Below are 27,589 nucleotides of genomic sequence, written 5' to 3' on the forward strand. Positions count from 1 at the left end.
TCTTTTTCAATTATATCGGATCAAAAGAACTTAACATTCAATATGTGCATACTGTTCCTTTTATGTTAGGTAGTATATCAAACATATGTTGTTATTCACCAGGACCTTTTGGTTTCCATGGCAAAAGCGTTGACCCCCCAACCCTCTTTCAGTTCCACACCTCCAGCAAATCGTCTTTTTTTTTTCTTTCTCTCTTTCTGTTCTTTTATATACATCCATGTAGTTGAATAGAGCTGAACTCGATCGTACTTAACCTTTTCCGAGACCTGTCAAATCCAGACGGTCTCCCAACCAGAAACGATTTAGGAATTCATCGATATGATACGGGCAACAGGTTTCTTTCGTTCGTCAACAAAAGTGAAGAATCAGAATTTATCCCCCCAGTATCCTATTGGTTGTCGTTCCGTTTTCTGTAGTCGTCATCACGAAGCTTTATCAAGTTAGAGATACGACCGGTAGGATCGAGAAATCCTGGTTTTGCCCTCGAGGAGGAGCTGGTCGGCGTCGAAGGGACCCACCAATCAATAACTTCCAAGCTCCCCTCGTTCTCCTTGTCTCTCCTGTCCCCCACTCACCCCTCTTATTCCGTATATATACACATACACATATATATAGTACCCTCTTTGTGTGTGTGTGTTTGCCCGAATAAATGATTAAAGGTAGGAAGAAAGAAAAACAGGAAAAACGGGACACAAATATTATATTCCCGGACGTTGTTGTCCTGACAGCGCACTCGACTTGGTTAAAGGAATCAAAAGAAGGGCGAGTTCTTTTTTTTATTTGGTTTTGTTTCGTGCTTGTTCTTTTCGTTGACGCCGCCCCCTCTTTCATGCGAAAGAAAAAGCAAGAAGGAAACAACAAAAAAAGAGTTATCGACATGTTGTGCCATTATTTTCGTACCAGATAACAGAAAAAAAAACAAGATGAGAGAGATTCATGTCATCGCTTCCGGATGATGCACCATCAGTTTCAGAAGAGGGCGAGAAAGAGATAGAGAAGAGTGACAAACATACGTTATTACATTACACCATTTTCTTGTTTTTTTTTTTCCTTTTTTTTTGGCCCAGATTTATGTAGTACACACACACACACACACAAACAGATTTTTGAAAAAAAGCGGCCAGGATTCATCTGGCCTTTTTAAAATAGCAAGGTATATATATATAAATATTCCAATTACAGAAAATAGAAAAAAGATTAGAAATGGGACACTCGATGCCATTCGTCTGAGGTCGTTTTTTCTCTCCGACACTGATACAACAGGATTATTAATGACTGTACAAAAGGAGTCTGAGAGAGTTGAAATTAGTTTTGGTATGATTGGGTACTTCTTTGATAGGATATAGTATATTGTATAAGAAAGTGAAGGAGGAGCGCCTATATCTCTTCTAGAGGGCCGCCACGGCGCATGTGAGTGAGGTGATGGAGTCTGACGGGTTATTGGTGGCGCCGTTCATTCGCTCCGATCCTAAGACGTCGCCACCGGCGCCGATTTGATGGCCCTCGTCACTTTCTTCGCCGCTGTCTGGAAAAGAAGACGACGAGGGCGGAGGATCCAAGGCCGAATGGAGCGTGACTTGAACGTTGCGATTGAGCGAGACGGCCGGGTAGAAAACGCCGCAGAGGTCGACGAATGCCACCGTTCCCTGTTGTGTGCGTATCGACCGATCCCCCCACCGCCGAAATGAAGCCCAGACAGACAGACAGACACGAAAATAAGAGAAAAAAAAATGCAAATTGAATAATCAATGGTCGTACAACTCTCTCGGGTCGGATTTGAAATTTTAATCTGATTCATGTTTTTTTGTTTTCGCGTTATACCTGAGGCTCTTCGTTGACGAAGAAACTCAATTGACGCCGGTCGAGGTCGAGCAGGACGCCAACTGTGGAACCGACGTCGATTCCGCCGTCGGTTCTGTGACTGTGCACGTTATTGTGCAGGAACCAGGAGCGTTGGTGGTCGATGTACATGGACCAACCTAATTCGTCTTTACCTATACACAACAACAGCAAGGAATTATTCGCATGATTGCTCGTCGACATTTTAATAATAATCCTTTAATACCGAGCATAGAGTCTCTGGTGACGTCTCGGCGGGCGACGCCGAAGGCCGGATCGGCCGCTCCGTCGTACCGGTCGACTGTAAATTCCCAGTAGTGAACGCCACGGGAGAAACCGACCGAGCTGAGGAGAACGCGGGGCTCGTAGCTATCGGTCGTGGCCGTCAGTCCGTCGGCCGAAAGGCGAGTTTCGGCCGGATAGGCCGTCATGTCGAATGTGAACCAAGCCACTGTGAAAAATAAATGGGCGTCGTTAGGAGAAAAGAAAAATCAAAATTTCTTTTGGGGGTTTTGTTCCGTTTTTCACCTTCAGCGGTGTGAAGTCCGAGAGGATCGCTGTAGGGCCCTTCCCCGCTACTGTTGAAGGCTTTCACGCGGGCGTTGTAAAGAGAATTGAAATGCAGGCCGTCCACTGTGCAGATGGTCTCTTTGCCGCAGTAAACCTCCTGCAACGAAAAATATCGCGTGAGAATTTGTTAATTATATTGGCGCTGGCGGTGATCGTTATTTTTCTCATTTTTATTTGATTTTCGTGTGTTTGTGTGTGTGTGTGACTTACGCGGAAGCGGCCGGTGGCGACGCCTACGCCGTCGTCCAATTCGAGGACGAAACCCTCGACGAAAGAGGCCGGATGCGGTTGCCAGGCTACTGTGATTGAATTGTTTTCCGCGCTGCAATCCTCGGCCAGGATTCTCGGCGCTCCGGGAGCTGTGAAAAGATAATAAGCGCAACGAAATTATTATTATTCAAATTCAATTACTCGGTATTGAACCCTCGTCATCTGCTCTTAGTCTGACCGCACCCGTAATGCGATTTTGTCTTATCTCTCTATCCATTCCAACTTGGTCTGAGCTATCCTTTTTCTTGTCTTGTCTTGTCTTGGCGTTTGATCGTTTATTACGGTGCAACTGTTTCCAGTCAATCAGAATGCGCCTCTGCGTGCCCGACTCGCATGTCAAGTAGTTGCCCGTAATTCGATTGCGTACGCCCGTGCCACCCGTGCCGCCCGTGCTGGCCGCCGCGCGACTGACCGCTTCCAAGGACGAATGACTTTTGAACCGTTTCTCTCTCAGACACAAAGTTTTGTGTTTTATACAGTTGATTCCAATTGGAAAGAGTGTGTGTGTTTGGTGTGACTCTCGTCGGCTCCCATGGTAACTCCGGCTCTGCCCTGTGACAATTCCCACTACCCTCCCACAAAGAAGAAGAAGTAGAAGGAGAGAGAAAGACAATCTAATAGAGTTTGCGATTTCTCTTCATCTAGGCCGATATAGCTTGACATCAATAAGAAACGGCCCGGTTACTTCTCTCTGTCTTCTTGCCCCGCGCGAGTTAAAGAGTATCCGTCTTCATTTGACGAAAAGAATCGCCGGCATGGACTTGTGGCGCTTGCAACTAGAGAGTTTTTTAGAGGGGATAGAGAGAGGAGACTTTATGTATGTACAAGTCTACAGTCTGGTTGAAACTGTTGCGTGCGGGATCTTCATTAATCATCGGGACCTCCAACTCCCCGCGCGCGGCAGCCAAGCGGGAAGTTTGTCATTAACTTTTGGAAGTCGGATCGACCCGACCAGTGGGGGCTGTACATATAGTAGATGTTAAGACAATGAATCCCTCCCTATAGCCCTTAGCCCTTAGTCTTAGCTACAGCAGGAAGATATTATTACATTCCATAAACTTATCGTCTTGAAAAATATACTACGTAGTGCTGCACATATATATCGAGTCTAGCCGACTAATAAATATTACGTTTCATTTCTAGGAAAGTCAGCTGATCAATGTTGCGCCGGAGACCCAAGTCATCTAGCGTCAGCTCGAGGGTCGGGCTGGCCCGGTTGGTCAATTCGTCCATTTCCTGTCGCCAAGTCAAGTCCAAATTGGAGACGCGGTTGACTAACATCGACCCGATCTGCGCCAAAAAAGAGAAAAAAGTTGAATGAATTGGCCGGAAGGTGGGAAAAAGAAGAAAATCAATTTCTCAAACCTGAAGGAAAGCGGATGAATCGGATTCTTTCAAAGCTTCGATGCAAAATTGGACGAGGGCCGTCGTGTGCTGGAGGTGGGCCGTGCAGGTGGCCACCTCTTCCCGCAGGCGGCGCAATTGCAAGTCGCGTTCCCGGCGGGCGAAATCCACCAGGGCTTCTTCTCTGCGGCGTAATGCTTCCATCAGTTCCAGGCACTGAGAATGGATGGCCGATTCGACGTTGGCGCAACTCTCCTAAAAATACAACAGCGGCGTTCAAAAATAAAACATTTTTCGTCCAAGAAATAATCATCGTGAGCGGTTGGTGGAAAAGGTTCACGACGGGTCGTTAACCTCCGCGCCGTCAGATGGCCATCGCATCCGCCCCGCACTTACTTGAACGCGTTCCGACGAGCTCTTCAAGCGCTGGATCACTTCCGTCGCGCTTTTGGCTTTCTCCGACAGCTGTTGCAGCGATTGCGTCAACTCGGCCTGAAAGAAAAATAAATAAATCATCGAAAGGAAAAGAAAAAAAAATCAAATAATAAGGTAAAGAATTCATTCATTCCTTTAACACCAAGTCCCTTCAATTCTTCACGTCTTTCATTTCCCACCAACCCCCCCACTACCAGCCGGCCGCTCATTTTTCGTTTTTTCTTTTTTTTTCTCTTGCGCCTTCAAGTTATTCAAATTGTTTGGGGAAGGCGTGTGCCAAAGTATTCCAATCACGCACCGTCACTCTTTTTCACCATCTTCTTCACGACGGCGGTAGTAGTAGTAGAGAAAGAAAGAAAAAGAAAAAAAGAGCGCAGCCACACATCGATCGTCGGAATTTCCGGCTCTGTCTCTCAATCGCGGCGGTTGATGTTTGAGTAGGAGGAGGAGGCAGTTTTTCTTTTTCTTTTTTTCTCTGACGTGCTTCTTGATCTCTCTCACTCTCTCCCCTGTTATCGACTTTGATCTAGTAGCTCCTCGTCAACTTGTGCTAGTCACACACAACTCTATTCACTGATTTTCTCGACAACACACAACGCAGGAGCCTCCTGGATGTTCTCGCTGGCGCTTTTCAAAATGTTATATATGGTGCTCAACTCATCTGCATGATGAGTGGGAGGAGCTATTGAATGTGTTAATTAGCGAGGCTATAGAGAGAAACAGAAGCCAACAGCCATCGTTGTTATATTAGAGCCGGGAGTTTTTATAGGAGCGGCGGCGGTGGGTGGGAAGGGACTTTTTTTTTAGAGAGCCCGTTAACGGCCGATCGTGAGCTCGTTCAATTTAGTTTAGATGATGAGTATTACCTTCTCCCTTTCTTGGCTTTTCTTTATATCATCAGAGGGGGGGAAAAAGAAAAAGAAAAAAAAGAAAAAAAATAAAGAAAAGAAGATGAGACGCTTTTGGATCGATGAAACACCCCAAAGACGACAGTCTTGTAAACCTTGCGGGGGTTGGAGGAGAATATTCCCGGCCCCTGCGTCAGTTCTCCTCCTAACATAATAGTCCCTTTTCTCCCTCTCTCCCCCCCCCTCCTTGCGACGTCTGAACGTATAAATTCGAAATGTAAATGATGCTGTCATTTGTCCGCTAAGAAGCGTCCCGTTTTCTCAAGATCCCCACACAGCACACGCACACACACACGGCAAAAGCGGAGTCTGTGAACGGATGGATAAAGGTAGTAGTAGTAAGGGGGTGGACCGATCGATAACTGGCAACAACTCGGTCCAAGGGAAAGAAAACTAAAAAAAAATCCAACATCTTCATCCACCCCTCTTTTCCATTTCGTTTAAGTTTCACGCTTCACACGCCCGCTTCCATCCGGAGAGAGAAGCTTGGAAGAACGGCGACGGGATGAGAATCAACTTAATCATTTCACTGTGTGACTTGGCCTCGGTCTTTTTGATCGTTGGTTGTGAACAAGAGAAGAGAATCAAACTCGAAATTGTGGGATCGATAGTTTTTATTTTCTCCGCTCATTGCATCCGGTGCTGTCTATCCCGTTATGTCATTGGGCGTTACGGGGATTTAACGCACCAGATGATTCTCTTTCCCGCTTCTTCTTCTTCTTCCTTTTTTTAATGGGCAGCAAACAGTTCTCCATCCACCCTCGCCAACTAGCGAGTGCACTTTTAACCGTATATGACTCACTCGATTATTGATTTCTTTCTTTTTTTTTCGACCCATTTTCCCTGGTCTCGTTGGTTTGACTGTGGCTCATTGCTCGTCTTTATTGTTCCTCGCTACTCCCCCAGGGCAGCCCTCTCCTCTTCTCTCTGTGTGTTGGGAGCCGGGAGAAAAAGAACAGAACAGAAAAAATACTCCAATTCCCGAGTTGAAAGGGGTCGGGTTACCATCAGACACCCTCATCCTATCACGGAAGGAAGGAAGGAAAAAGAAATGAAAAAAGAAAAAAACATTGAAAATGGGATAGCGGCCGCCGGTAATAGAAGTACACACATCGAATCTAAAGGTCGTTGATCCTGTTTACAAAAAAGTTACATTCGTTGACACACGAGGAGCGAGTCTTGTGCATTGAAATGGGCATCTTGTTGCCTGTTTCCTCTCTTTCCCTCGATGGGTCGATCCATCAAACGCGTATACAGTACATACACAAGTCTCAGTTCTGCTGCTGCTAGTTGCTTGTCTACAATAAACTCCGGGAGCAGCGGGTAAAGTCGTTGGTCGACGACGACGACTCTCAAGGGCGGGGGTCACTTGATGGCACGTAAAAGGAATCCCATTTCCTCTCCGTGCGCCGCTCCCCCCATTCACTGATGATGTGGGCGATAAGTAATGAGGATACGTCGTCCCCTGCCGAAAAGATTTCACTTTCTCTCTCAGTACCACCACCCAAAAAGTTGGTTTGTGCTCGTCGGAAAACTTCGCTTGCGTCTGTCTCTTTTACAAAGACGTCGGCGGAGACAAATAGAGGAACAGTGGCGAGCAGGGGGGTGGGGGGGACTGTCTTTTCTATTTGACTGACTGACTGACTCTTCTGACTGATGTGTTGGCAATGTTCTTTGCGGTCTTTCCGGAAACCCCTTAGAAGACGACGACGGTTTCCTCATCATCACCAGCCCCTCCCTTTTTTGCACGGTAATACGATCCAGAAGTCCGCACGCCATTTTCTCCCCTTTCAGCCAACCAACAATCGGATTGCAGAGACTTATCCCGAAATGATTTCCGGTTGGGTCTTTTAATAATAATTTCAAAAAAGAGTTGAAAGATCAATGCAAATCTATATCAAAGGGATTGGTTCGTTTTATAAATAATATTCGTATGTTATTTATATACGCAGTCTGGGGGGAGGGGTATTATTATGAGTCACTGAAGAGCGTCGGCGACTGGGGAGAGGAGAAACAAGAGCCTTGTGCGCTCTACACACACTTTTTATCGAAAATAGAAGAGGAAGAAGAGGGGGGGCCAAACTGGCGCCACGACGTCGCCACTCTTCCATATGTGTGTGTGTGCACGGGGCTTCTTATATACACGCGGGGTAGTGGCTATAACATTCAGCGAGAGAGAGGGGGGTGTCACAAAAGTCCAGCAGCAGACCGGCTCGAATAGCAGAAGCCTGCAGAATATCCGCTCCGTCTTTTTCGTTACTTTTATGTACATTTTTTCTTTCTTTCTCTCCCCTATATGTTCGCTTATCTGGCGCGTCCCTCTTTCGTGTCTGTCTGTCTGTGTGCGCTGCTGTTAGCCATTCAAGCCCGAAAGAATAACAAGCCACGCGACACTATACAAATATTAGATGTCATTAGTTTGTTATCGGGTAGCAAAGGAAAAGAGGAAATGTGTGCATATTGTACTACACTAGAGTTTCCATAGCTGTAGGGTGGAGGGAACTGAAAAAATAGACAGGCAGACACACACGCTCAGCGCGCGACCAATCGAATTCGTCGGATGGCTGCATGCCCCTCATGTCCGCACGGCGCTGCTCTCTGAACGGATAATTGACTTGATGAAAAGACGCCGACGCCACCACACACCGAAATAAAAAGCTTCTCCTCCCGATTGCCCGCCGGCCCGCCAAACTAACGAAACCCAACAGACAGAAAAAAAGGGGAGAGAGAGAGAGAAGAGTCTTCTTTTTTTCACGGTCACGTCCCGCTAGCCGGATGATTCACGTGGAAACGTTTGTTTGATTCAAAGGAGAGGGGAGGGAAAGTACTTTTTTTGTTCGCTACTTCCGCCGAGTGCCCTCCGCATTCATCCGGTATGAAACAAAAACCCAAAAAGATACAAAACTTTGCCAAATAATGGAAGAAACATTTTCGATGTCCAGCAGAGAAAATCCAATGCCAATATTTCAGGGTAGTGCGTGTTTCATAATACATACTATAAGTACATATAGAAGAGTTTTTGGGTTTTCTGCTGTTACCATGTACAGTATAGGACGGAAAAAAGTCTTATTCCATTACGCGGACCATCTCCGGAGAATGGGCCAGCCAGCCCAAAAAGTATATAGCCCGTTGACTATTGGTTCTCTGCTGGTGCCGTTGGGTTGAGTGCTGGCGAGCGGGGAGGTATAGAGAGACGGCCGCCGAGTCCCGATAGTGCTTGCCCGGAAGACAATACATTCGAACCCGGAAAAATAGATCTCAAAAGAAACCCAACCCGACCAGCAGCGGCAGCAGCAGCAGCGCGTGATCCGCTCACGCACTTATTTTTCTTTTTCCAGTACTTTTTTCTTCTTTTTTACATTTCAGCTGTGGTCATTGCAGATGGAAAAAATAAATCGGTTTCTGCAATCATAACAAACAAAACCAATTTGGCGTGGAGTAGGGGGGGGGGGGGGGGAGGACACTGGAAAATTGTTTCGCTTTTCTTCCGATGGGGAAAAAGAAGAAGAGGCAATCTTCTCCGTCGAGAGTGTCAAGAGATGTGTGGCGCCGAAAGACAATATTCTCTCCTCTCCGATTCCTAAATTCTCCTTTTTTTCTCTTTTTTTTGTATAAATAAAACAAGAAAGTGGAAGAAGGGGAGGGAAAAATAAATCCTAAAGTAAACTTTGATTTCCCAGTGTGCGCCGACGACAGAGTTCCCTAACGACAAATAAAGAAATGGCTCATTAACGGATAGGTTCCAGTCGCAAAACAAAACAAAACAACCTTAAAAAAGAAACTCTTGTTTTTAATGATTTTCCAATGAGCTGGGAGAAAAGGAAGTTATATATCCAGTCGAGTCTCTGCCTACTCATCACACACAGCTACTATACTGCCGTGCTGCTGCTGCTCTATTATTCCGGGTACTTTGTTGAGAAAACAATCTCTAAAGAGGGCCGTTTTCGAGTGTACGTCTATCAGTCAACTCGAGGGAAAAAGGAGCCAATATTATCCCTCCACTTCATCCCTAATGGCGCTGCATGTTTGCAGAGAGAAGAGAGAGCGAGCGCGCATCTTTTACAAATGAATTTCACCACTAATGAACTACATTTGATCTCGTACGTGCAGTAGTTAGAGAGTACCCCTTATCCCCCCCCCCATAAATCCCACTTGGAAAAGGAGGTCTTGTTCGTTGCCTCTTGAAAGAGTGAAAACAAGAGATGAATTTCCCGGTATAGTTGTCTATACCGATCCTTCCTTTCAAGGGCCATCTTCCTTCTCCGTATCCATCTTTTTGCGTGACAAAAGGGATGACGTATGTATACTGGCAATAGTTTTACAATGGCAGCCATCCCCAGTTTGATCCGTTTCAAGTTGATTTCGAGAAATTTTCAATTTATATTCCTTGTAACAAAGTTCTTGAACAGAAGTCGGGATCTTCCCTCCGCCAGTCTGTTGGCTGGCCAGCAGTTCCAACTCGGAAGAAAAAGTAAACAGGAAAGTTTAAACTGGTCAAACACAGTTAGGGAGAGAATTGAATTTGCCCATATTTTTAGCCCCCCCTCTCCTGCAGAATGTACAAAAGGGAATAAAAAAGAAAAATATTCGGTACATCCATAAATCGTCTGAGTCAAAGTAACATCTGCCCGGGCCAACAATAGAGACATGGGAACTCTATAGTTGTATTATATACGTAGCCTACATGTAGACATACAAGTGGATCGAATTCAATTCCGAGTTTCTCTCTTTCATTTCCGCGTCTTTCAAACGGGCGCCCGTCCCAATCCAACACGCGAAGGATAGAAAAATAAAATAAAAGTTGCTGCGTTGTTTGTTGGATAGTCCAGCTGTTAGCGTCTCTTGGGGCGTTTGGTGTTTGGCCGCCAATGATCCAGCTGATGATTTCTCCCGTCGATATAAACCCTCCCCCCCCCACTCCCCCACTCCTCTTTTTTTCTACTTGTGTGTCGGTAAGTCGCCGTTCGTTCTATTAGCTCGACCGTGAACGAATGACCCGTCAGTTTTTGATTAAAAGTTATACGTTTTCCTTTTATATACAAACCCTGAGGCGGGCTGGTCTTCTATTCACCGCGTGTATACCGAATGTGTCCTGGCCGATACAATTATTATTATACCAGTCATCGGTTCGCTTGACTCTGTACAACATCCAAGCTTTTTATTTTATTGAAAAGAAAAAGTAATACGGTGGACACGAACGATTCCCTCGTCACGATCGCCCGCACGCGCCATATACTCTTCAGTCAGGGCCTTTTTTATTCTTAGACAAATAAACTTTTACCCCATCTCACTTTCACTCTCCCCCAAACACACACACACACTATTCCACTCAATAGGTATTTGTTGACATTTTCTGCGGAAAAACCACACCCAAAGTTCAAAAGTCTAGCTCTCCCTTTTACCACTTTGGTTTGTTGTTCTATTACGTGTGTGTGTGTGTATACCAGCTTATACTGTACCGTTAGTGACTCATTAGAAAGACTAAAGGTTTATTTGTCGTTTGACACGTGAGTAAAAGGTTTTTTTTTTTCTTCTTGTTCTTACCTTTTGTTGTTTGCAGATGAGAGCCAGGAGGTGGACGTCGTGATTGTGATGGCGGCCAACGTCGGACAGGACGCACAAGTGACAAGCTCCCAATCGACAAGTGTTGCAGTAATACGTCTGTGTTTGCTCGCCGTGCTCAGCGCAGTGTTGAACGGCTTCTCCCGATGACTGTTGCTGCGACAAAGGAATTAACGTCCGGGAGAAAAAAACAAAAATAAAAAGGAAAAAAAAGGTTAGTTTATTTTGTCTGTCCAAAAGATTAGAGAGTCCAGGAAGAAATAGAATAGAAGGGATAAAAAGAATGTCAAAGTCAATGTCGACCGCGACTGGCTTTTGTTTCGGCGTGAGAGATAGATAGTGTGGCGGCCACAGATTTAAGAGAAATGTGGCGGGCGGACGGACACCATCATTCACGACCGACACGACACGTTCGAAAAAGAATATCTCCACCTCTTTTTCTATTTTTCTTCGACGTTTTCAAAGGTCTTTGTTACGTGACACGGCCGAGATGAAATCGTCAACAAGTTTGTTTTTTTGTTTTTTCTCTCCCCTTTTGTCTTTGACTCCTCCCTTTGTGGAATGGGTCTATTTCAATTGGGAAAAAAGGAATACCTGGGCGAACTATTTTTATGGTTTTCCCCTGCTGCTGCTGCTACTCTCTCGGTTAAAAGAAAATAGAGTTTTGTTCTTTTTATTTTTACAATCGTTTGGGTACAGACAGAAGAGAGAGTCTCTTGATATGGTCACGATGACACAGGCATGAACGGCGTACGACGTGTGTCCTATAGAACTATCGCAATAGCGCCGTCTGCCATGTTTTTTATCTCTGCCGTGTACGTGGCCGTACGAACGAAAATAGGAACCCGGGATCGGGTCCAAGAAAAACTTTTTTTCGACATCTCTCGATCTGTTTCTGTTTCTTTTGCTTCTCGGTTCGGGAATGGTTGGAAGGGGAGAACGACAAACAATGGAATTGTCGTCATCCCAAACATTCAGAATTTTCAAAACACCAGAAACACAGAAATAAAAAAATAACAAAAAATAACAATAATAATAACGAAATGCCGTTTATAAAAGAGATGAACACAACATTCATCTCGAATTCTCGTCGTGGAAAAAAAACACAAACGGCAGAGAGAGGGGAGGGGGGAATTGACACGCCGACAAGATGTCGCCTAGTTTGCGCGTTCTGGTGTAAAAATAAAGTTCCCAGCTCAGAGAAACGAGTTTCTTTAGACTGTGTGCATCTGTGAAATCTTTTCATCGGCCTAAAAAGATATCCAACACACAGCTCGGCGGATGCCTCCCAACTCTCTCCCAGTTTCCTTTTTCTTTTCTGGAGCCGCGATTTAGGCCCTCTGTTCGTTTTGCCCAGCTAGATGTATGGCATGTGTGGCCATCTATTAAACTCTTTGTTTTGTTAATTAATTCCTGTGGCGCCACTTGTTTTAAGAAACTGTTTAGTCTCGTTCCCCCTTCCCCCCTGTCAATCAAGTAATCTTCTTTTACGATATTGTGACTGTCACTCTTTCTATACTGATTTAACTTCTGGATTGACAGGTATTTTAATTGTTTTATGTTTTCTGGCCCATTGTTAATGTTACCGTCTGTGTTCTTTAGAGAAGTAACTTCTCAGTATTTGCATTTGACTGACCTAGACGTGTTGGGTGGCATTCACCGACATCGTCACACTCTCATCTTTCTGACACAGTGGCAAAGGCCACTTAAGCCGTCAGGTATCTTGCTTATTGTTATTTTGCTTTCCCTAGTCATGCTAAATTATCTTTCCTCCAGGTTTTATTGCATGATTGTATTAGAGTGGGTGTGTCCGACCAAGGGCCCCATTAGTGTGATTTATATTCCATCGAAGACTGGGTTTCCCCCAGGTATTATTAGTTTGCCATTATTCTGTCTGTTGACTCGTTACTTATTGATGTTTTATCTTTCCCCAGGATTGATGTGATTTCATGATTTGGATGTGATCTTAGATGTGACGTGCATGATCTCGATGTGATTTATTTGCATGTTTTGATCTGCATGATTTCTGATTGACCCAATTATACAGTCCACTTACAAATCGATAGACCATCTGGTCCTTCGAACCGGAGCTTAGAATCAATTGAATTGACCTTGGACTGACCTTGATTCGAAGCCTTGATTGAAAATGGCCAACCCTCCAGTATCAACATGGACATTGGATGTCTGCAAAGGACGACAAAAGGTTGTCCGTTCCCGCATCACTGGCTGTCACACTCGCATCAACCACATCGTGACAGCTGGATTATCTCGTCGTGATGCTGAGAAGCTTCTAGCTGACGCAAGAGTCCTTTTGGGCGAATTGGAAACGATTCACGATCGCGTTATCGAGTTGGTAGACGACAACGACGTCTTGACCCAACAAAATAATCAACATCAGCTGTATGCCCAAACCATCGACAACTGCTCAGCTTTAGTGGAAGATTATCTGCTCCTACGCCGAGACGATGCTTCATCAGTTGCTGTCGAGACCCCAGACCAGATTGCACGTCGACAGGAATTGGAGACCGCATATCAGCGTCTACGAGATGCCCGAGCAGAAGTCGCAGCTGCTGAACAGGCCATCATTGATCTAGGAGGAGATGTTTTGCCTACAGACGGATCGGAGTTGAACCCATCCGACTCCGCGTCGCAAGTCGGAGCCAAGCCGACCAAGAAGATTGAATTTTATCCAGCGGAAGCCCCTGATGCTTGGATTGATACGTATCTAGCCGGAAAGGAGAGACCGATTGTTCGTGAGAAGGGAGCCAAATCTTCGGTCAACGTTCAGCTGGAGGTTTATACGGGCCGCGCACTTGATTGGTTCTCTTGGATAAGTATGTGGTTCGCGCTGGTCCACATTACGAGCAAGACTCCGAGCGAGAAGCTGGCCATATTGAAAAATTATTTGAAGGGCGACCTAGCTGACATCGTACATGGCCATGGAGGAGGGGAAGCTGGATACAAGGAGGTTCTACAGCGATTGAAGAGCACGTGTGGGAGTCGGAAGGTGATTCGAGCGGCCCATCTGCGGGAATTGGATCGGATGGAGGCGCCGCGTAATGACCCGCAGTCTTTCAAACGCTTTTCTGAACGTGTGCGAACTCATCTCTTCAACCTGTCGGTGATTGGTGAGACGGGCCACGTTGACATCATCGAGAGACTGTCCCTCAAGCTGCAGCTTACTGATCGTTTGGCCTGGAACAATGGACGGGGAGGCGAAATCGATAATCGGAACATCAACGATTTTGGCCGCTGGTTGACGGCTAGAGCAACGGACTATCAGAATGCTTATGCAATTGCGGATGACCAGCAACGGCCGGCGAACGGAGGAAATAGGAACGACCGCCAACAACCATCCCAGGTGCCAAATAGATTCCAGCAACCACAGCAGCAGAGAAGAAGTGCACGCACTTATCATGGAGCATCAAGCTCCCAGAAGAATCATGGCTCGACTGAGCAGAAAGAGAAGAAACCGACTGAACCACACTGCTTTAAATGTGAAGGATCGCACCGCCTTGAAGACTGTACCTTTTTCAAGGACCTTCCCATCAGTGATAGACTGACCTTTACACAACGTCGAGGATTGTGTTATGGCTGCTTCGGCGTCCGGCATGGCTTCATGAATTGCACACTCAAGAAGGAGTGTGGCATCGACGGATGTAAGCTGTCCCATCATAAACTTCTCCACAAGGAGAATGGTCCGGTAGAAAGAAATGCCCGGCCTCACACTCTACGTTCCGACCGACGACAAATAGCATTCAAGATGCTCCGCCTGGACGCGCTCGACGCCGACGGGGAGATGGTGCCTGTGAACATTTTGATGGATGATGGAAGCGATTCAACTCTCATTCGCGAGGGGCTGACGCGTCGACTCCGGCTTACTGGCCAGCGGCAGACCTTATTTGTAGGTGGCGTCGGTGAAGAATCCTCCGTCCATGTAAATTCAGAGTACCTGGAGTTGCAGTTAAAGACGTCGGCGGGAGAGACAGTGTCGATCCAGGGATCTACTATCCCCTCCATCACCAAACCAGTACCGGTCATGGAGTGGGAGAAACTACGCGGACGATGGAGCCATATGGAAGACTTGCCGCCGCTTCGAGACTGTGGTGGACGTGTCGACATATTGATTGGATTAGACCATGCCGCACTCATCACAGCGAGTGAATCTCGATTCGGAAAAGATGACGAGCCGACCGCTTCCAAGACTAGACTGGGATGGACACTGCAAGGAGCGGTAGCGACCAGTGGTGGACCCGATATCGTCCGGATTCATCATGTACAGACCTCAGCTGATTCCACTCTTCAACTCGCCGAACAAGTCAAACGGTTTTGTGATACGGAGTCATTTGGCACCGAATTCCAATCGGAATGCATGACGGCTGAACATCGGAGGGCGGTGACCAAATTGGAAGCGGAGACTGAAAAGCTGGACGTAGGATATGCAGCCCCGGTGCTTTGGATTGACGACATCCCTCCTGAGATTCCCGATAGCCGCCGCACGGCGGAATCAAGAATGAAGAGTATGCGGAATAAATTTGCCCGCGAATCAGGAGACTACGAGACCTACTACCGTGCAGCCATGGAGAAAAACTTTAGCGAAGGCTACGCCAGACGGCTCACGCCGGAAGAAATCCAGCAGCGCCCGACGAAGTATTTTCTCCCGCACTTTGGAGTGCCAAAAAGGGCTGGGCGGCCTGAGTTACGTCTCGTATTCGATGCTGCTGCAAAGTCGAACGGCAAATGTTTAAATGACTTTGTCACCAGTGGTCCGGCACTGCAGAACCCCTTGCCGGCCGTGTTGATCCGTTTCCGGGAAGGAGAGATTGGCTGGTCAGCCGATATTGGCGCAATGTTTAGCCGGATTCGTTTGAAAGATGCTGACCGTCCGTACCACCGATTCTTATGGCCCGAGGTGGATGGAACCATATCGACATGTGAGATGACCAGGGTGACTTTCGGAGTGACGTGCTCGCCCTACGTCGCCATACGAACCACTTGGCGCGCAGCAGACGATGCTGGACCGGAAATGAAAGAGGCGGCCGATGACGTGCGAGAAGACATCTACGTCGACGATTACCTGGCCTCGACTAGCAGACTTGAGGATGCCGTAAGGAGAGCCACAGGTGTAAATAAGGTCCTAGCAGACGGCGATTTCCACCTGGGGCACTGGGTGTCCAATAGCAGCCAACTTTTATCAGCAGTCCAGCCGGATTCGGATAATGGGACCACTGTCAAGACCCAAGTGCGCAGCATTAGTGATGACCCAGAGTTGATCCTTGGAATTGTGTGGAATCCTTCTACTGATCATCTGGGATTCCGAGTGAAAGTGTCCAGTGTGAACTACACCAGAGTGGGGTTACTTGCCCAAGTGGCTGGTTTGTTCGACCCCTTGGGCACGGCCGCCCCGATGACTGTTAAAGCCAAGATTAAATTGCGGGAATTGGGCGTGAAAGGACTTCAGTGGGAAGATCCAGTGGTTGGTGACGAAAAGGAGTGGTGGGAAGAATATTTCCAGAAGATCGGACGTTTGAAGGAGATCGAGCTGCCCCGCTGTCTCTTCCCAAAGGCGGAAGAAATAGTCCGGACCGAATTGCACACTTTCGCGGACGCGTCGGAAGAGGCGTGTGCCGCGTCCTGCTACACCCGTGTGGTTTATCAGGATGGCCGAGTGCTGGTCCGGCACATCAAGACAGCGACGAAGCTTGCTCCTTTGAAAACAGTTTCCGTTTGTAAACTAGAGCTCAACGCTGGGCTCATGGGCGCCCGTCTGGCTAAGTTTGTCCAAACGGCCCTGAAAAGAAAAATGGATTGCCGATACTTCTGGACCGACAGCAGCACGGTCCGGAATTGGGTCCGGGCCGTGTCCTCCCACTACCAAGTTTATGTCAGCCACCGGATCGGTGAAATTCAAACCCTCACTGAGCCTCACGAATGGCGCTTCGTTCCTGGACGTTTAAATCCGGCCGACGCTGCTACCCGATCGCAGATGGAAGAAGAAGAAATCCCAAGTTGGTGGTTAGATGGTCCGCCTTTCCTTTATGAAGAGGAGCCGGCCTGGCCAAAGGACTTGCCATGGATGGCCGCAAAGGAAGAACTCCGGTCTGTCCACGTCCATCTGAATTCCACAGCCGTGGAGCCGCCGACCGTGTTCAATTGGAAAGACGTCAAGATCTCAGCCCAAGATATTCCGGCCCTAATCCGGTTGGAAGGAGAATTTCTGAATCTCGTGAAACAGAGTCAACGAGAAGTGTATTCTGAAGAGCTGAAAAGATTGCAGCAGACGAAGCCGCTCCGCTCGACCTCGCCGTTGCTGCCGCTTACACCTTTTCTGGACGAATCTGGAGTATTGCGACTTGGAGGTCGGTTAAGCCGGGCCAAGTTGCCCTACGATGTCATGCACCCTCCATTACTGTCAGGAAAACATCCGCTTTCTCGGATGATCATCCGAGCGTTTCACGACAGCATGCATCACCTTGGCACGGATTTTGTATTATCTCACGTGCGACAACATTTTTGGGTGACGGGCGGACGAGAATTGGTTAAACGTGTCCGCAATGAATGTGTGCCGTGCCGTCGATTTCGTCCGAAAGCAGCTCTGCAAATGATGGCCGACGTCCATCGAGCTCGCTTGGGCGCCGGTCATCCTCCTTTCACCTACACGTCGGTGGACTATTTCGGACCAATAGACGTGACACACGGTCGTGGAACAGCAAAGAGATGGGGCGTACTTTTCACGTGCATGGTGACCAGAGCAGTTTATGTAGACATTGCAATTTCCCTCTCCGCCAGTGATTTTTTAATGGTGCTCCGACGTTTTATATCAGTGTATAGAAAGCCGGCGCATATGTTCTCGGACAATGGCACGAATTTGACTGGCGCTGAACGTTTATTACGTGTGGAGTTGGATCGGCTGAAAGATGACAGTGTGCTGACCACGGAGTTGAAAGCGCTCCGGATCGAATGGTTTTTCCAACCAGCGCAAACACCACATTTTGGTGGCTCACATGAGTCATTAGTACGATCAGTGAAAAACGCTTTCTACGCCGCGTTGGACCAAGAGAAGAGTGTATTGCGTACACCCAGTGACGAAGTTCTGCGCACTCTTCTTTTTGAAGTTTCCGGATTGTTAAATTCTCGGCCTTTGACTTATTGCAGCTCCGACCCGGATGACTTTCGTGCGTTAACCCCAAATGATTTCCTTAATCGAGCTCCTGTAGCTGATTTACCGGCCGGAGATTTTAACAAGGCCCTTCCGCGTGATCATTATGGATACGTCCAGAGAATAACTAATTTCTTCTGGGACGTGTGGCGCGGATCTTTCCTGCAGTCGATGACCAGCCGGAAGAAGTGGAGAACACCCGCGCGGAACTTTGCCGTCGGTGATTTCATCTTGGATGATTGGAAGAATGCTCCGCGCGGGCGTTGGAGAACCGGCAAGATCGTCAAGGTCTACCCCGGTGCTGACGGATTAGTCCGAGCAGCAGATGTGGAATTCTCCACCGGAATACTTCGCCGAGGGACTAATCAGCTGGCTCTACTGGAAGCGTGCTCGCCGGATCCAGCGGAAGATGCGACAGAATCCGGCTCGGGGGAGAATGGAGCCGCGATTTAGGCCCTCTGTTCGTTTTGCCCAGCTAGATGTATGGCATGTGTGGCCATCTATTAAACTCTTTGTTTTGTTAATTAATTCCTGTGGCGCCACTTGTTTTAAGAAACTGTTTAGTCTCGTTCCCCCTTCCCCCCTGTCAATCAAGTAATCTTCTTTTACGATATTGTGACTGTCACTCTTTCTATACTGATTTAACTTCTGGATTGACAGGTATTTTAATTGTTTTATGTTTTCTGGCCCATTGTTAATGTTACCGTCTGTGTTCTTTAGAGAAGTAACTTCTCAGTATTTGCATTTGACTGACCTAGACGTGTTGGGTGGCATTCACCGACATCGTCACACTCTCATCTTTCTGACACAGTGGCAAAGGCCACTTAAGCCGTCAGGTATCTTGCTTATTGTTATTTTGCTTTCCCTAGTCATGCTAAATTATCTTTCCTCCAGGTTTTATTGCATGATTGTATTAGAGTGGGTGTGTCCGACCAAGGGCCCCATTAGTGTGATTTATATTCCATCGAAGACTGGGTTTCCCCCAGGTATTATTAGTTTGCCATTATTCTGTCTGTTGACTCGTTACTTATTGATGTTTTATCTTTCCCCAGGATTGATGTGATTTCATGATTTGGATGTGATCTTAGATGTGACGTGCATGATCTCGATGTGATTTATTTGCATGTTTTGATCTGCATGATTTCTGATTGACCCAATTATACAGTCCACTTACAAATCGATAGACCATTTTCTTTCTATTCTTTCATCTTCTTCTTCTTCTTTGTGAGAGGAACTTGTTACAATCGAATTCCTACAAGCGACAGCAACAGCTCTTTTCTGTGTCTCCTTTCGTCTATAGATTTCCACCAGGGCTCCCAAATGGAGATCCAGGCCTGTCAGCGAAGACGGGCACAGACGACAGTATCTCTTCCCATCTCTTGCTTTTTTCTTTCACGCATCAAAAAACATTTGAATAATTAATGGGGGGGAGTGCGGCGGGCCAACGTCAATAGCTCTCTCTCTTCAATCCCCCACTGAAATACTCAAAAAGACTTTGGGATTTGTGTCCGTCTATCTTCGGTTCGATTCGGTAGCTGCTGAAGTCGGCCATCTTTTATAGGCCATACAATGTCTTTATATATAGGCACGCAGCTACTACTCGTTGCTCCCGGTTGTACATCGTGTAGTTAAATGAAAACTAAAAAGAAATGCACCTTGAATTTTTCTTTGAGTGAGCGCAGGGCTTGACGGCCCTGATGCGGTGAGATGAGGCTATGTTTAGCGAGCGGACCGCGGGCCGGGTGGCAGTTTTCTCTGCATCGGTCGCAGTAAAAAACTTGACACTGTTGGCAAAAGACGGACGCAGCTTCTTGTTGCTGGCCGCCCTCTGTCGTGTCGCACAGTTGGCACGGCGTGCTGCTGGCCTGCGCCCGCTGATGGGATGACTCGCTGAATTTGTCGACGATGGTTTGCATGGCCCGGTAACGAGGCAAATTCTGCGCTCCATTTTCGTCAAAGTAGACGATTTTGCGGCACGACGGACAGCTCAGAGAAATGGTGGCGGCCACGACAAGAGCATTTGAATTGGAGCTATTTGTTGTTGTTGCTGATGATGACGAAGAAGAAGAAGAAGCGGGATGGATGTGGCAACTGCTCGGTCGGCTACTTCCACCGCTGCTCCCGCTGGTGCTGACCACCACGCCGCTGTCCGTCTCGCTCAGAATCGACAATTGATCCGAATCGTTGCAATCGTGGCACTGCAATTCGGAGAGCAATTGCAGCTCGGTCGGCGGAGGCGGCAAGGGCTGCTCCTGCTGTTGTTCGTGCGGTTGAGCGGTCGGGTGACTGGGTAAATTGTTGACGACGGGCTGTTGATTGTGCAGCGCGCAATTGAGACACATTGCGTGGAAACAAGGCAGTAAAACGGGCTGCATGAAAAATTGACGACACGACGGGCATTTTAATTCGTCTTCCATTTTTCCAACAATTCCAGTCCTTTTGTTTTTCTCTCCCAAATTATATTTCCCCCCTTTTTTAATGAACCAATCACGTCCAATATCCAATCACATCCCAGCACATCTAAAAACGAATAGATATGATTGAAAAGGAGGCGGCCGGTCAAGAGCGTGATTAGGGAAAAAAGACTGTCGGCAATCAATAATTGCTTTTCCTTCGGTTTTCTTGATGAACTGACGGGCACCACTGGAACACTCACGCGGCTCACAGGACATCCACACACAAACGACACTTTTCTCGTATATATAAGGGGTGGTAGATTGAAAAACAGGACCGTCACGAACGATGCTGCCGACGGTCAGGCAGTTGGCGGTGCGACTGGAGGGAAAAGCGGCGCTACTACACCAGTTCCCTCTCTGTGCGGATAAAAGGGGGAAGAGAGGGGGGGGGGGAGAAGGAGGGTTTTTCAAACATTCCGGGGTTATACTCCTCCTACTCGGGAATGGAACTGTGCTCCGGGCAAGGTTCTTCTTCTTCTTTTTCTCCCTCTTCTTCTTTTTCCAATCTTCTTTTCCATCACCTCCTGGTTTTCATCCACCTTCATATTCTCTTCCTTTTCCTCTATTTTTTAGTTCTCCCTCCTACCCCTCTTATATAGTGGGTTGGAGCTGCTCGAATACAAAGGCGGAATTGTATTTGGTTCTTATATATTATTCTTTTGTATACTCACAATCTCTCTCTCTCTCTCACCTTGGTACCTAGAGATAGACCCATAGGGTATATAGTAACACTCACCCTCGTATAGCTTTTTACAACAAAAGAAATTTTTCCCCGTGTATCCCTCTAGCGGCCGGAATTCTTATTCTTCCATCCACGGAGGGGGGAAAATTCTGAACTGGTTTTTCTTCGTTGCTTATCGGGTCCGTTTCAATAGATCATCCTCTTCTGTTGTTGTCTACTCTCTCCGGTTGTATAGTGGGTACAACTTTGCTGTCCCAACACCCCCCTGTTGCTGAGATGTATCTCTGTCTGTAAAAGTATATAAACTCAGCCCCCCCCCCTCTCGTCACACATGTACTAGTACTTCTTCCCGGCACACGAACGACTCCCGTTTTCTTGCGTATAGTATATCCAGTTCAGCTGTTTCCGAGTTTTTAATGCCGGAGCACAAAAGTTTGTGGCTCTTTGGCTTATGTGCAGTCCACTGTTCATGGGTATAAATCCGCCCCATTCTCTCTACTCTTCCGTCTAGCTGCCATTGAACTCGTTTCGCTTTGAAAATGGCACACACACACCTCCTACTCCGCACATCAGCCGGGGGAACGAAGGCTTTTCCTGGTGCCAAGCACGAACCGTTCAACCCCCGCGTTCTTCTTCTTCTCTTGTTTTCTGGGAGGTTTTTATTGTTGGTAGTTTTTCACCCCCTTTCTCTTCTTCTTGATGGTTTTTCCCCTTGCACCGCATTCTCGCCCGTATAACTACAAACACACAAACACGACAACGTTCAAAAGTACCACCACCACAACTCCCCTTTTTCGGAGCTGGGGAAAAGAACCGGAATGGCGCTCTTGCCGGGCCAAGAAAACAAAAACACACACGTCATCTTGACACGACGACGACGGCGTTGTTTCTTGCAGCTTTTTAAAGTCGTGCGGGTTATTTCACCATTTCCTGTTGTTATGTGTGTGTGTGTTGTCGACCAATTTCTTTTTTTATTTTTACTTTTCTCTTTCTTTGGACCGTTTAAAGAAGAAGCAATTTGTCGAGAGTTGTGATGGTTGAAGTGGAGCAGACAAATCGGTTGCCGGGTGAACGAAATGGAAACTCGCCTTGGCTTTTGGCTCTCACACAGTCCAGCGCGAGAAGAAGAAGAAGAAGAAGGGGGTAACTGGATGGAAATATTCGTCAGTGGGCATTGAAGCGGAACGGCATCGTATAATAATAATCCCGAGCAATAGCGGCAGGCATTCCCGCACGGCTGATCATTGAACATACACACACACAGAGAGAGGAAGAAGCCAAAAGCTTAGAGTACTATAAACTTTTTTTCTTCTTCTTCTTTTTCTTATTCTTTTGGTTAATATTCTTTTGATTCCGGGCTCCAATCATTCGGTTTCTGTCGGTAGCAACTGAGGGCAATCTGATTCATCCATGCGTGGATTGAGGGAAAGAAGAAAAAAATGTTACGTAATCATTCACCGGAATAAAAATACAGAATAACAATCGATTCTCTCTCCCCCAACGAAATCGTAAAAGTGAAGTGGGTGTGGTGTGTAAGAGCTTCCTTTTTTTTCATGTGTTTTACGCGTAATATTTCATCCTTTATTTATTCAATCCATTGCTGTGTGTGTGTACATCAAAAGAAGTTTCCACCCCGAAGACAAAAAGGGTTGACTAAGATTGGTTACGTATATATAGCGGTTAGCAGGGGGGGTACTACAGTACAAGGGCGTGGAAAAATACAGTCTTCTGAGGAGGGGAGAAAAATGAAGAAGAAATTAAAGAATAGGATATACACAACATTTTTCGTTGTGTGTTGTTATTTTTTCTTCCAAATTTTAACGCGCACTATATTGGGTTCGCCACGGAGCTGGTGCGCGTATATCCGGCGCGGGCGCCACGTACGGCAGACGACCGCCCACTGGCTCCGGGATGATTACTTACCCAAGCAACCCTCCTCTCTTTTCTTCTTCTTCTTCTTTCTACCCTCTATTTTTTTTTCTTGGAGGGTTATATATTTCTTTCGTCTGTCTCATTCCATTTCCAGCGAGGGACGAAAATAAGGAGGGCGCAACTAACTCAACAACGAAAAGAAATCACAGCCACCAAGTGTAGAAGAATAGTTCGTTTTTTCCCTCCTTTTTTCTTTTCTTTTCTCATTCACCACCAGTGAGAAATGATGCGTAGATCTGAGTCCCATATATACATTACTACCGGGTATAATAGGTATATACCCCCCTCAACATAAGAAGAAGAAAATTGTGTTTGGTTCGCTTCTGGGTGTAAATAAATGCGATATTGCGTAAGGCTTCTCACACAAGATTCAGGCTTCGTCTTCTTCTATTCCCCTGGACGTGTATATATAATATCGCTTGGTTGTGTATATTTTATACTACCGATGATGGGAAATGTGATGCGCGTGTATCGTCGCTAGCGTTTTATTCGTGTTTGTGAACGTTTCTCTTTGATGGCCTTTGAGTGTGACACTGCACAATTCAGCCGACCAACTAATAGGGCGCTGTCAGACGGTCACAAAACAGCCCTCCATCTTCTCGTCCAACTTATTCATTCTTTTCCCATCGTCTTCTCCCATCGTCTTCTTCTCCTTCCCTCCTCATATTCAATGCATGTAAATGTAACCCAAAAAATAAGCTTAGGGGTGTGTATATCGTCAAATAATCAGTCGGGGCGGCCAGTCTGTTATTTACGGGCCGCACAGCGCCGCTCAGCTCTAGCCATTTTCTCTCTGATGGGGAGGGACACAGAGCAGCGTGCATGTGCTATGAGGGAAATGTCAGATCGATATGGCCTCTCCCACCCGCTGATCACACAGCCCGTGGTCCCCCCTCCCATGTCTGTTTCATTTGAAAGATTTAAATATCCAGCTGAAAGCTGTGAACGATTGCGTCTGTGCGTGTTGTGCCACATGTAAGGCTAGACACGGTCCAGAGAATCACGCTGTGCGGTCTCGAAAGAACCGTACAAACAAGTTAGACAAAAATGTGATGAGCCTTCCAGTGCACATCCATCGCAACCAGCAGCTACCGTAAAAAAGATAACTAAACCGTATGTCGGACATCGAAACGAGAAACTGTCGCATTAAAACTCCGAAAAAATAATAAAAAAAGAAGCCCTAAGCTGATATAACCCCAGAGGGTTACACGGAACGAGGGTTGGAGAAAAAGGAAATAAAAAGTGTGTGTGTGTTATTTATTTATTTATTATTTATTCATCCGGATTTCGAAGACGTTGGTCTCGAAATAAAAAAAAAATCTAACGATCCCTATCTATTTTTTTTTTTTTTTTTTACATTTTCCGGGTCCTTTCATCTCCCGCTTTGATAGTTGGAAGACTTTTTTTGGAATGAAAAGTTAAAAGAGCGAAAGAGAGAGAGAGGAGGGAGAATCGTCTTTGAAGATGAGATTGAGATGAGGAAAGAAAGAAAAGAAAAATAACCTTTAGCAATCAAAAACACCATTTTATAAATCCCTATTTTCTTTTTTGGCTGTTGTTGTTTGGGAAGCTTTGGGACTGTTGAAATGCCTCCGTCTATAAGCAACGCCTCGTGTAGGTGTGGATGAAGACGATGTGTTTTGCTTCATTGGATGACGGCTGTGAGGGTGGAGATAAAAGCGTGCTCAAGCTGCAAGTTCAGAATCAATTATAACCCGAAAAAAAAGTTTCGGTAAGACGACGAGAGTAGCAACGGCAGTTGAAAGCTGTTTAGACTGTAAACCGCTCCCAATCGATCCCGTGGATCATTTTTTTAAAAGGCGCGGTCTACTTACTCAAGAGTTTCCAGGACAACATGGGATCGCATCCGTTTTCACTTCACCGCCATCCAATCAAGATCGCTGCACAAGAAGTAGGAAAGTATAAGGGGATAACGTCAACTGTAATAGCTCTATCAACAAGAAGCGACTATTCATAAATCGGGGAATGGGGAGGGGGAGGGCAAGTAACAATATTCTAGAAGGTGGATCATTTCAGGAGAAAGTCCTTTTCGGCTTTATCGGCGATCATTTTGGCGATGGCGAGCGAACTCGTGGCACCAGGTGAAGGGGTGTTTCGACAGTGAATTACGTTACGACCGATTTCGCCCATTCCGTAGTCGAAAACGAAATCCTCCACCAGACTTCCATCGGCATCAAGGGCTTGAGCACGGACCCCAGCTGGTCCTCTGCGAAATCAAGAAAATATATATATCGTGTGTAAGCAATTTGGGGAATTTTTATTGTCTGGAAAACAATAAAAGGGTAAATCTTAGTACCTGGAGATGTCGGAAGACTGCACCTCCGGTATGTACTTTTGCAGTTCTTTGAGGGACAAACTAATAAAGGCAGATCGTACTATTTCTTGGAGACCGAATGCGACGTGCTTGACTGCCAACTTCTGGAATCCGCGATAGCGCAAAGAATCAAAGAGATCTCGCAGGTTGATGTCTCCCCAACTGAAAGTAGTTTCATTGAAATGTTTTGGTGTGATTCTTTGAATTTGGCACAAGGGCATAATACCTATATCCTTCGCGCTTCAGAGCTAAAACTGCGTTTGGGCCCAGCCAAACAGATCCGTCCATTCTTGGAGTAAAGTGGACGCCAAGGAATGGGAAACGAGGATCGGGAACCTAAAGATCAAATTCAATTTATTTTGAGACTTCACATTTGTCTGTGTTTTATTTTAATGGCTTACCGGGTAAATATTGCCTTTCACTAAATGTGTTTTCTTTGGATTGAGCAGAAGATATTCGCCACGGAAAGGAACAATTCGTGGCTCTCTAGAACAGCCTGAAAGTTCAGCCAGACGATCTGATTGAAGGCCACCGCAGGTCAAAACGTATTTGCACCGAACAGATTGCTATTTTTAAAAGGAAATGGATACAAACAATTAATGACTACAGCGAAAATTTACTGTTGAAATCGTTTCTTGATTTTACCCCATTGCTTGCCGTGACCTGCACTCCTTTTTTATTGCTCGCGAGGGCCTTTACTTTACTTTCTTCGGAAACTTTGAAATCTTTCACTTCAAAATTTAAGTGAATGTCACCTCCTAAGGCTTTAAAGTCCTCGCCGTAATACTGGGTGACTAATCCCCAATCTACAATACCTGTATGAGGCGACCACACTGCTTTAAGACCCTTAAGTGAAGTGATTGCATACAAAATGAATTAAGTTTGCTAGGACAAATGAAAAATCAGACTTTTTCATACCTGACAGTATGGTTCAATTTCTTTGATTTTGGCTCCATCAATCATTTGAATATCTGGGACACCGTTTTGAATCCCCCTGTTGTAGAGATCTTCCAATCTTGGCAACTCTTGTTTTTCAACAGCAACAATAAGTTTTCCACATTTTTTGTAGGGAATCCCTTTCTCGTCAAAGTACTTGTATGAGAGGTGGAGTCCTTCAACACAAAGTTTAGCCTTCAGTGATCCAGGCTTGTAGTAAATCCCACCATGAACGACTCCACTGTTGTGTCCACTCTGATGTGCAGCTGAAATTAGGCAGAATGATCTGCTGTCATTTGTGAAATATTTTTCTCTTCTTAACATAACACTCTTGTAGCATCAAATTACACTGCAAAATCTTCATTAAAAAGTGAACTACAGCAACAGGATACTGCTAGTTACCCAAACAGTTTTCTTTTTCAACAACTGCAAATTTCATGTTAGGGTGTCTCATGATCATCTCCCTGGCCGTTGCCATCCCAACAATTCCTCCACCAACAATAACAATGTCATATTCAGGCTCCGTTCTTGATTAAAAAAATTAAAGAATCAAATTATTTTTTGTAAAAATGTAAAGCAAAATGGCACCATCTTGCATTACATAACCTCTATAAAATGTGTATTACCCTTGAGCAGAATATTTTCTATTTATAGATGAGGCTGACGATGGAATAAGAGTTGCTTCCAATAGATTCGCCCGATTTTGCGAAAAAGTGGTGCAATGGCGTACATTTCGAAAAATACTCTGCATTGTGCTGTTGTGCTTAGTTCACGGCAACTTGTTCGTTCGGCTTGTTGTTATGTGGATTTTATGTGCTGGGAATTGTTTGTTGTTCGTGATGAACGTCAGGTCCTCCTGTAGTTCATAGAGGACGAACCGGCACTAAAGGGCAGACGATCCAAGGTTGTATCTTGATAGTACTTTTATTATTCCCCAGAAGGTGGCTTTCATGTAATTTCAACTTTTCAAGTATTTAAAATCACGAAGTGATCACGTGAATTGAAATCACATACAGTGTTGGTCACGTAAGTTGAAATTGCAATTCGTCCTTGAATTCTGTTTGTTGTGAATTGGTTACTACATTTGTTAATGCATCGTGCAAATAGGGTCCCCTGGGGACCCGTTTTTTGAAATCTGGCCTTGTTAGAAATTGTGTAACG

At 46.0% G+C, this 27,589-nt stretch overlaps 3 protein-coding genes across 10 annotated transcripts; 1 reads left to right on the plus strand and 2 right to left on the minus strand.

The window, feature by feature from the left end:
- Window positions 1–766: 766 nt before the first annotated feature.
- Window positions 767–20,875, minus strand: LOC124195138 (E3 ubiquitin-protein ligase TRIM9-like). 2 transcript variants are annotated; one of them, XM_046589655.1, is made up of 10 exons: window positions 19,743–20,875; window positions 10,911–11,078; window positions 4,420–4,515; window positions 4,045–4,278; window positions 3,810–3,969; window positions 2,620–2,768; window positions 2,368–2,506; window positions 2,066–2,290; window positions 1,822–1,994; window positions 767–1,646 (listed from the first exon to the last, which is right to left on the minus strand). In XM_046589655.1, exons 1-10 carry the CDS (start codon window positions 20,502–20,504, stop codon window positions 1,389–1,391), a joined length of 2,364 nt encoding a protein of 787 aa, XP_046445611.1. In that variant the 5' UTR covers window positions 20,505–20,875; the 3' UTR covers window positions 767–1,388. The 2 variants fall into 2 exon arrangements, with proteins under 2 accessions (XP_046445611.1, XP_046445610.1); XM_046589654.1 differs by having other exon boundaries at window positions 10,911–11,084.
- Window positions 12,248–19,264, plus strand: LOC124195137. Of its 6 annotated transcripts, XR_006875144.1 has the most exons (5): window positions 12,248–12,470; window positions 12,531–12,646; window positions 12,705–12,796; window positions 12,863–19,073; window positions 19,140–19,264. XR_006875144.1 is itself a non-coding variant. In XM_046589652.1 (4 exons), the coding sequence occupies exon 4, from the start codon at window positions 13,075–13,077 to the stop codon at window positions 18,538–18,540; it is 5,466 nt and encodes a 1,821-aa protein (XP_046445608.1). In that variant the 5' UTR covers window positions 12,248–12,470; window positions 12,531–12,646; window positions 12,705–12,796; window positions 12,863–13,074; the 3' UTR covers window positions 18,541–19,264. The 6 variants fall into 6 exon arrangements, 2 of the variants coding, with proteins under 2 accessions (XP_046445608.1, XP_046445609.1); XR_006875147.1 differs by having other exon boundaries at window positions 12,248–18,747; window positions 18,808–18,923; window positions 18,982–19,073; XM_046589652.1 differs by having other exon boundaries at window positions 12,863–19,264.
- Window positions 20,876–25,080: 4,205 nt separating the features above from the next.
- On the minus strand, window positions 25,081–27,550 carry LOC124193486 (L-2-hydroxyglutarate dehydrogenase, mitochondrial-like). 2 transcript variants are annotated; one of them, XM_046587336.1, is made up of 8 exons: window positions 27,055–27,550; window positions 26,831–26,955; window positions 26,411–26,694; window positions 26,138–26,338; window positions 25,894–26,058; window positions 25,719–25,828; window positions 25,475–25,654; window positions 25,081–25,384 (listed from the first exon to the last, which is right to left on the minus strand). In XM_046587336.1, exons 1-8 carry the CDS (start codon window positions 27,177–27,179, stop codon window positions 25,186–25,188), a joined length of 1,389 nt encoding a protein of 462 aa, XP_046443292.1. In that variant the 5' UTR covers window positions 27,180–27,550; the 3' UTR covers window positions 25,081–25,185. The 2 variants fall into 2 exon arrangements, with proteins under 2 accessions (XP_046443292.1, XP_046443293.1); XM_046587337.1 differs by lacking the exon at window positions 27,055–27,550 and having other exon boundaries at window positions 26,411–26,777.
- Window positions 27,551–27,589: the final 39 nt, after the last annotated feature.

Source organism: Daphnia pulex, chromosome 5 (genome assembly GCF_021134715.1).
Source record: "Daphnia pulex isolate KAP4 chromosome 5, ASM2113471v1".
NCBI lineage: Eukaryota > Metazoa > Arthropoda > Branchiopoda > Diplostraca > Daphniidae > Daphnia > Daphnia pulex.

Excerpts from the sequence above, each read along its gene's own strand:
- LOC124195137 (XM_046589653.1), top strand. The coding sequence starts at position 13,075 with ATGGCCAACCCTCCAGTATCAACATGGACATTGGATGTCTGCAAAGGA.
- LOC124195138 (XM_046589654.1), bottom strand. The coding sequence starts at position 20,504 with ATGGAAGACGAATTAAAATGCCCGTCGTGTCGTCAATTTTTCATGCAG. Across the intron at positions 2,769-3,809 it reads GACTTTCCTAGAAATGAAAC|CTCCCGGAGCGCCGAGAATC; the intron begins GTAATATTTATT and ends ATCTTTTCACAG. Across the intron at positions 2,507-2,619 it reads TCGCCACCGGCCGCTTCCGC|GAGGTTTACTGCGGCAAAGA; the intron begins GTAAGTCACACA and ends TTTTCGTTGCAG.
- LOC124193486 (XM_046587336.1), bottom strand. The coding sequence starts at position 27,179 with ATGCAGAGTATTTTTCGAAATGTACGCCATTGCACCACTTTTTCGCAA. Across the intron at positions 26,956-27,054 it reads AGAAAATATTCTGCTCAAGG|AACGGAGCCTGAATATGACA; the intron begins GTAATACACATT and ends TTTTTAATCAAG. Across the intron at positions 26,695-26,830 it reads TGAAAAAGAAAACTGTTTGG|CTGCACATCAGAGTGGACAC; the intron begins GTAACTAGCAGT and ends GCCTAATTTCAG.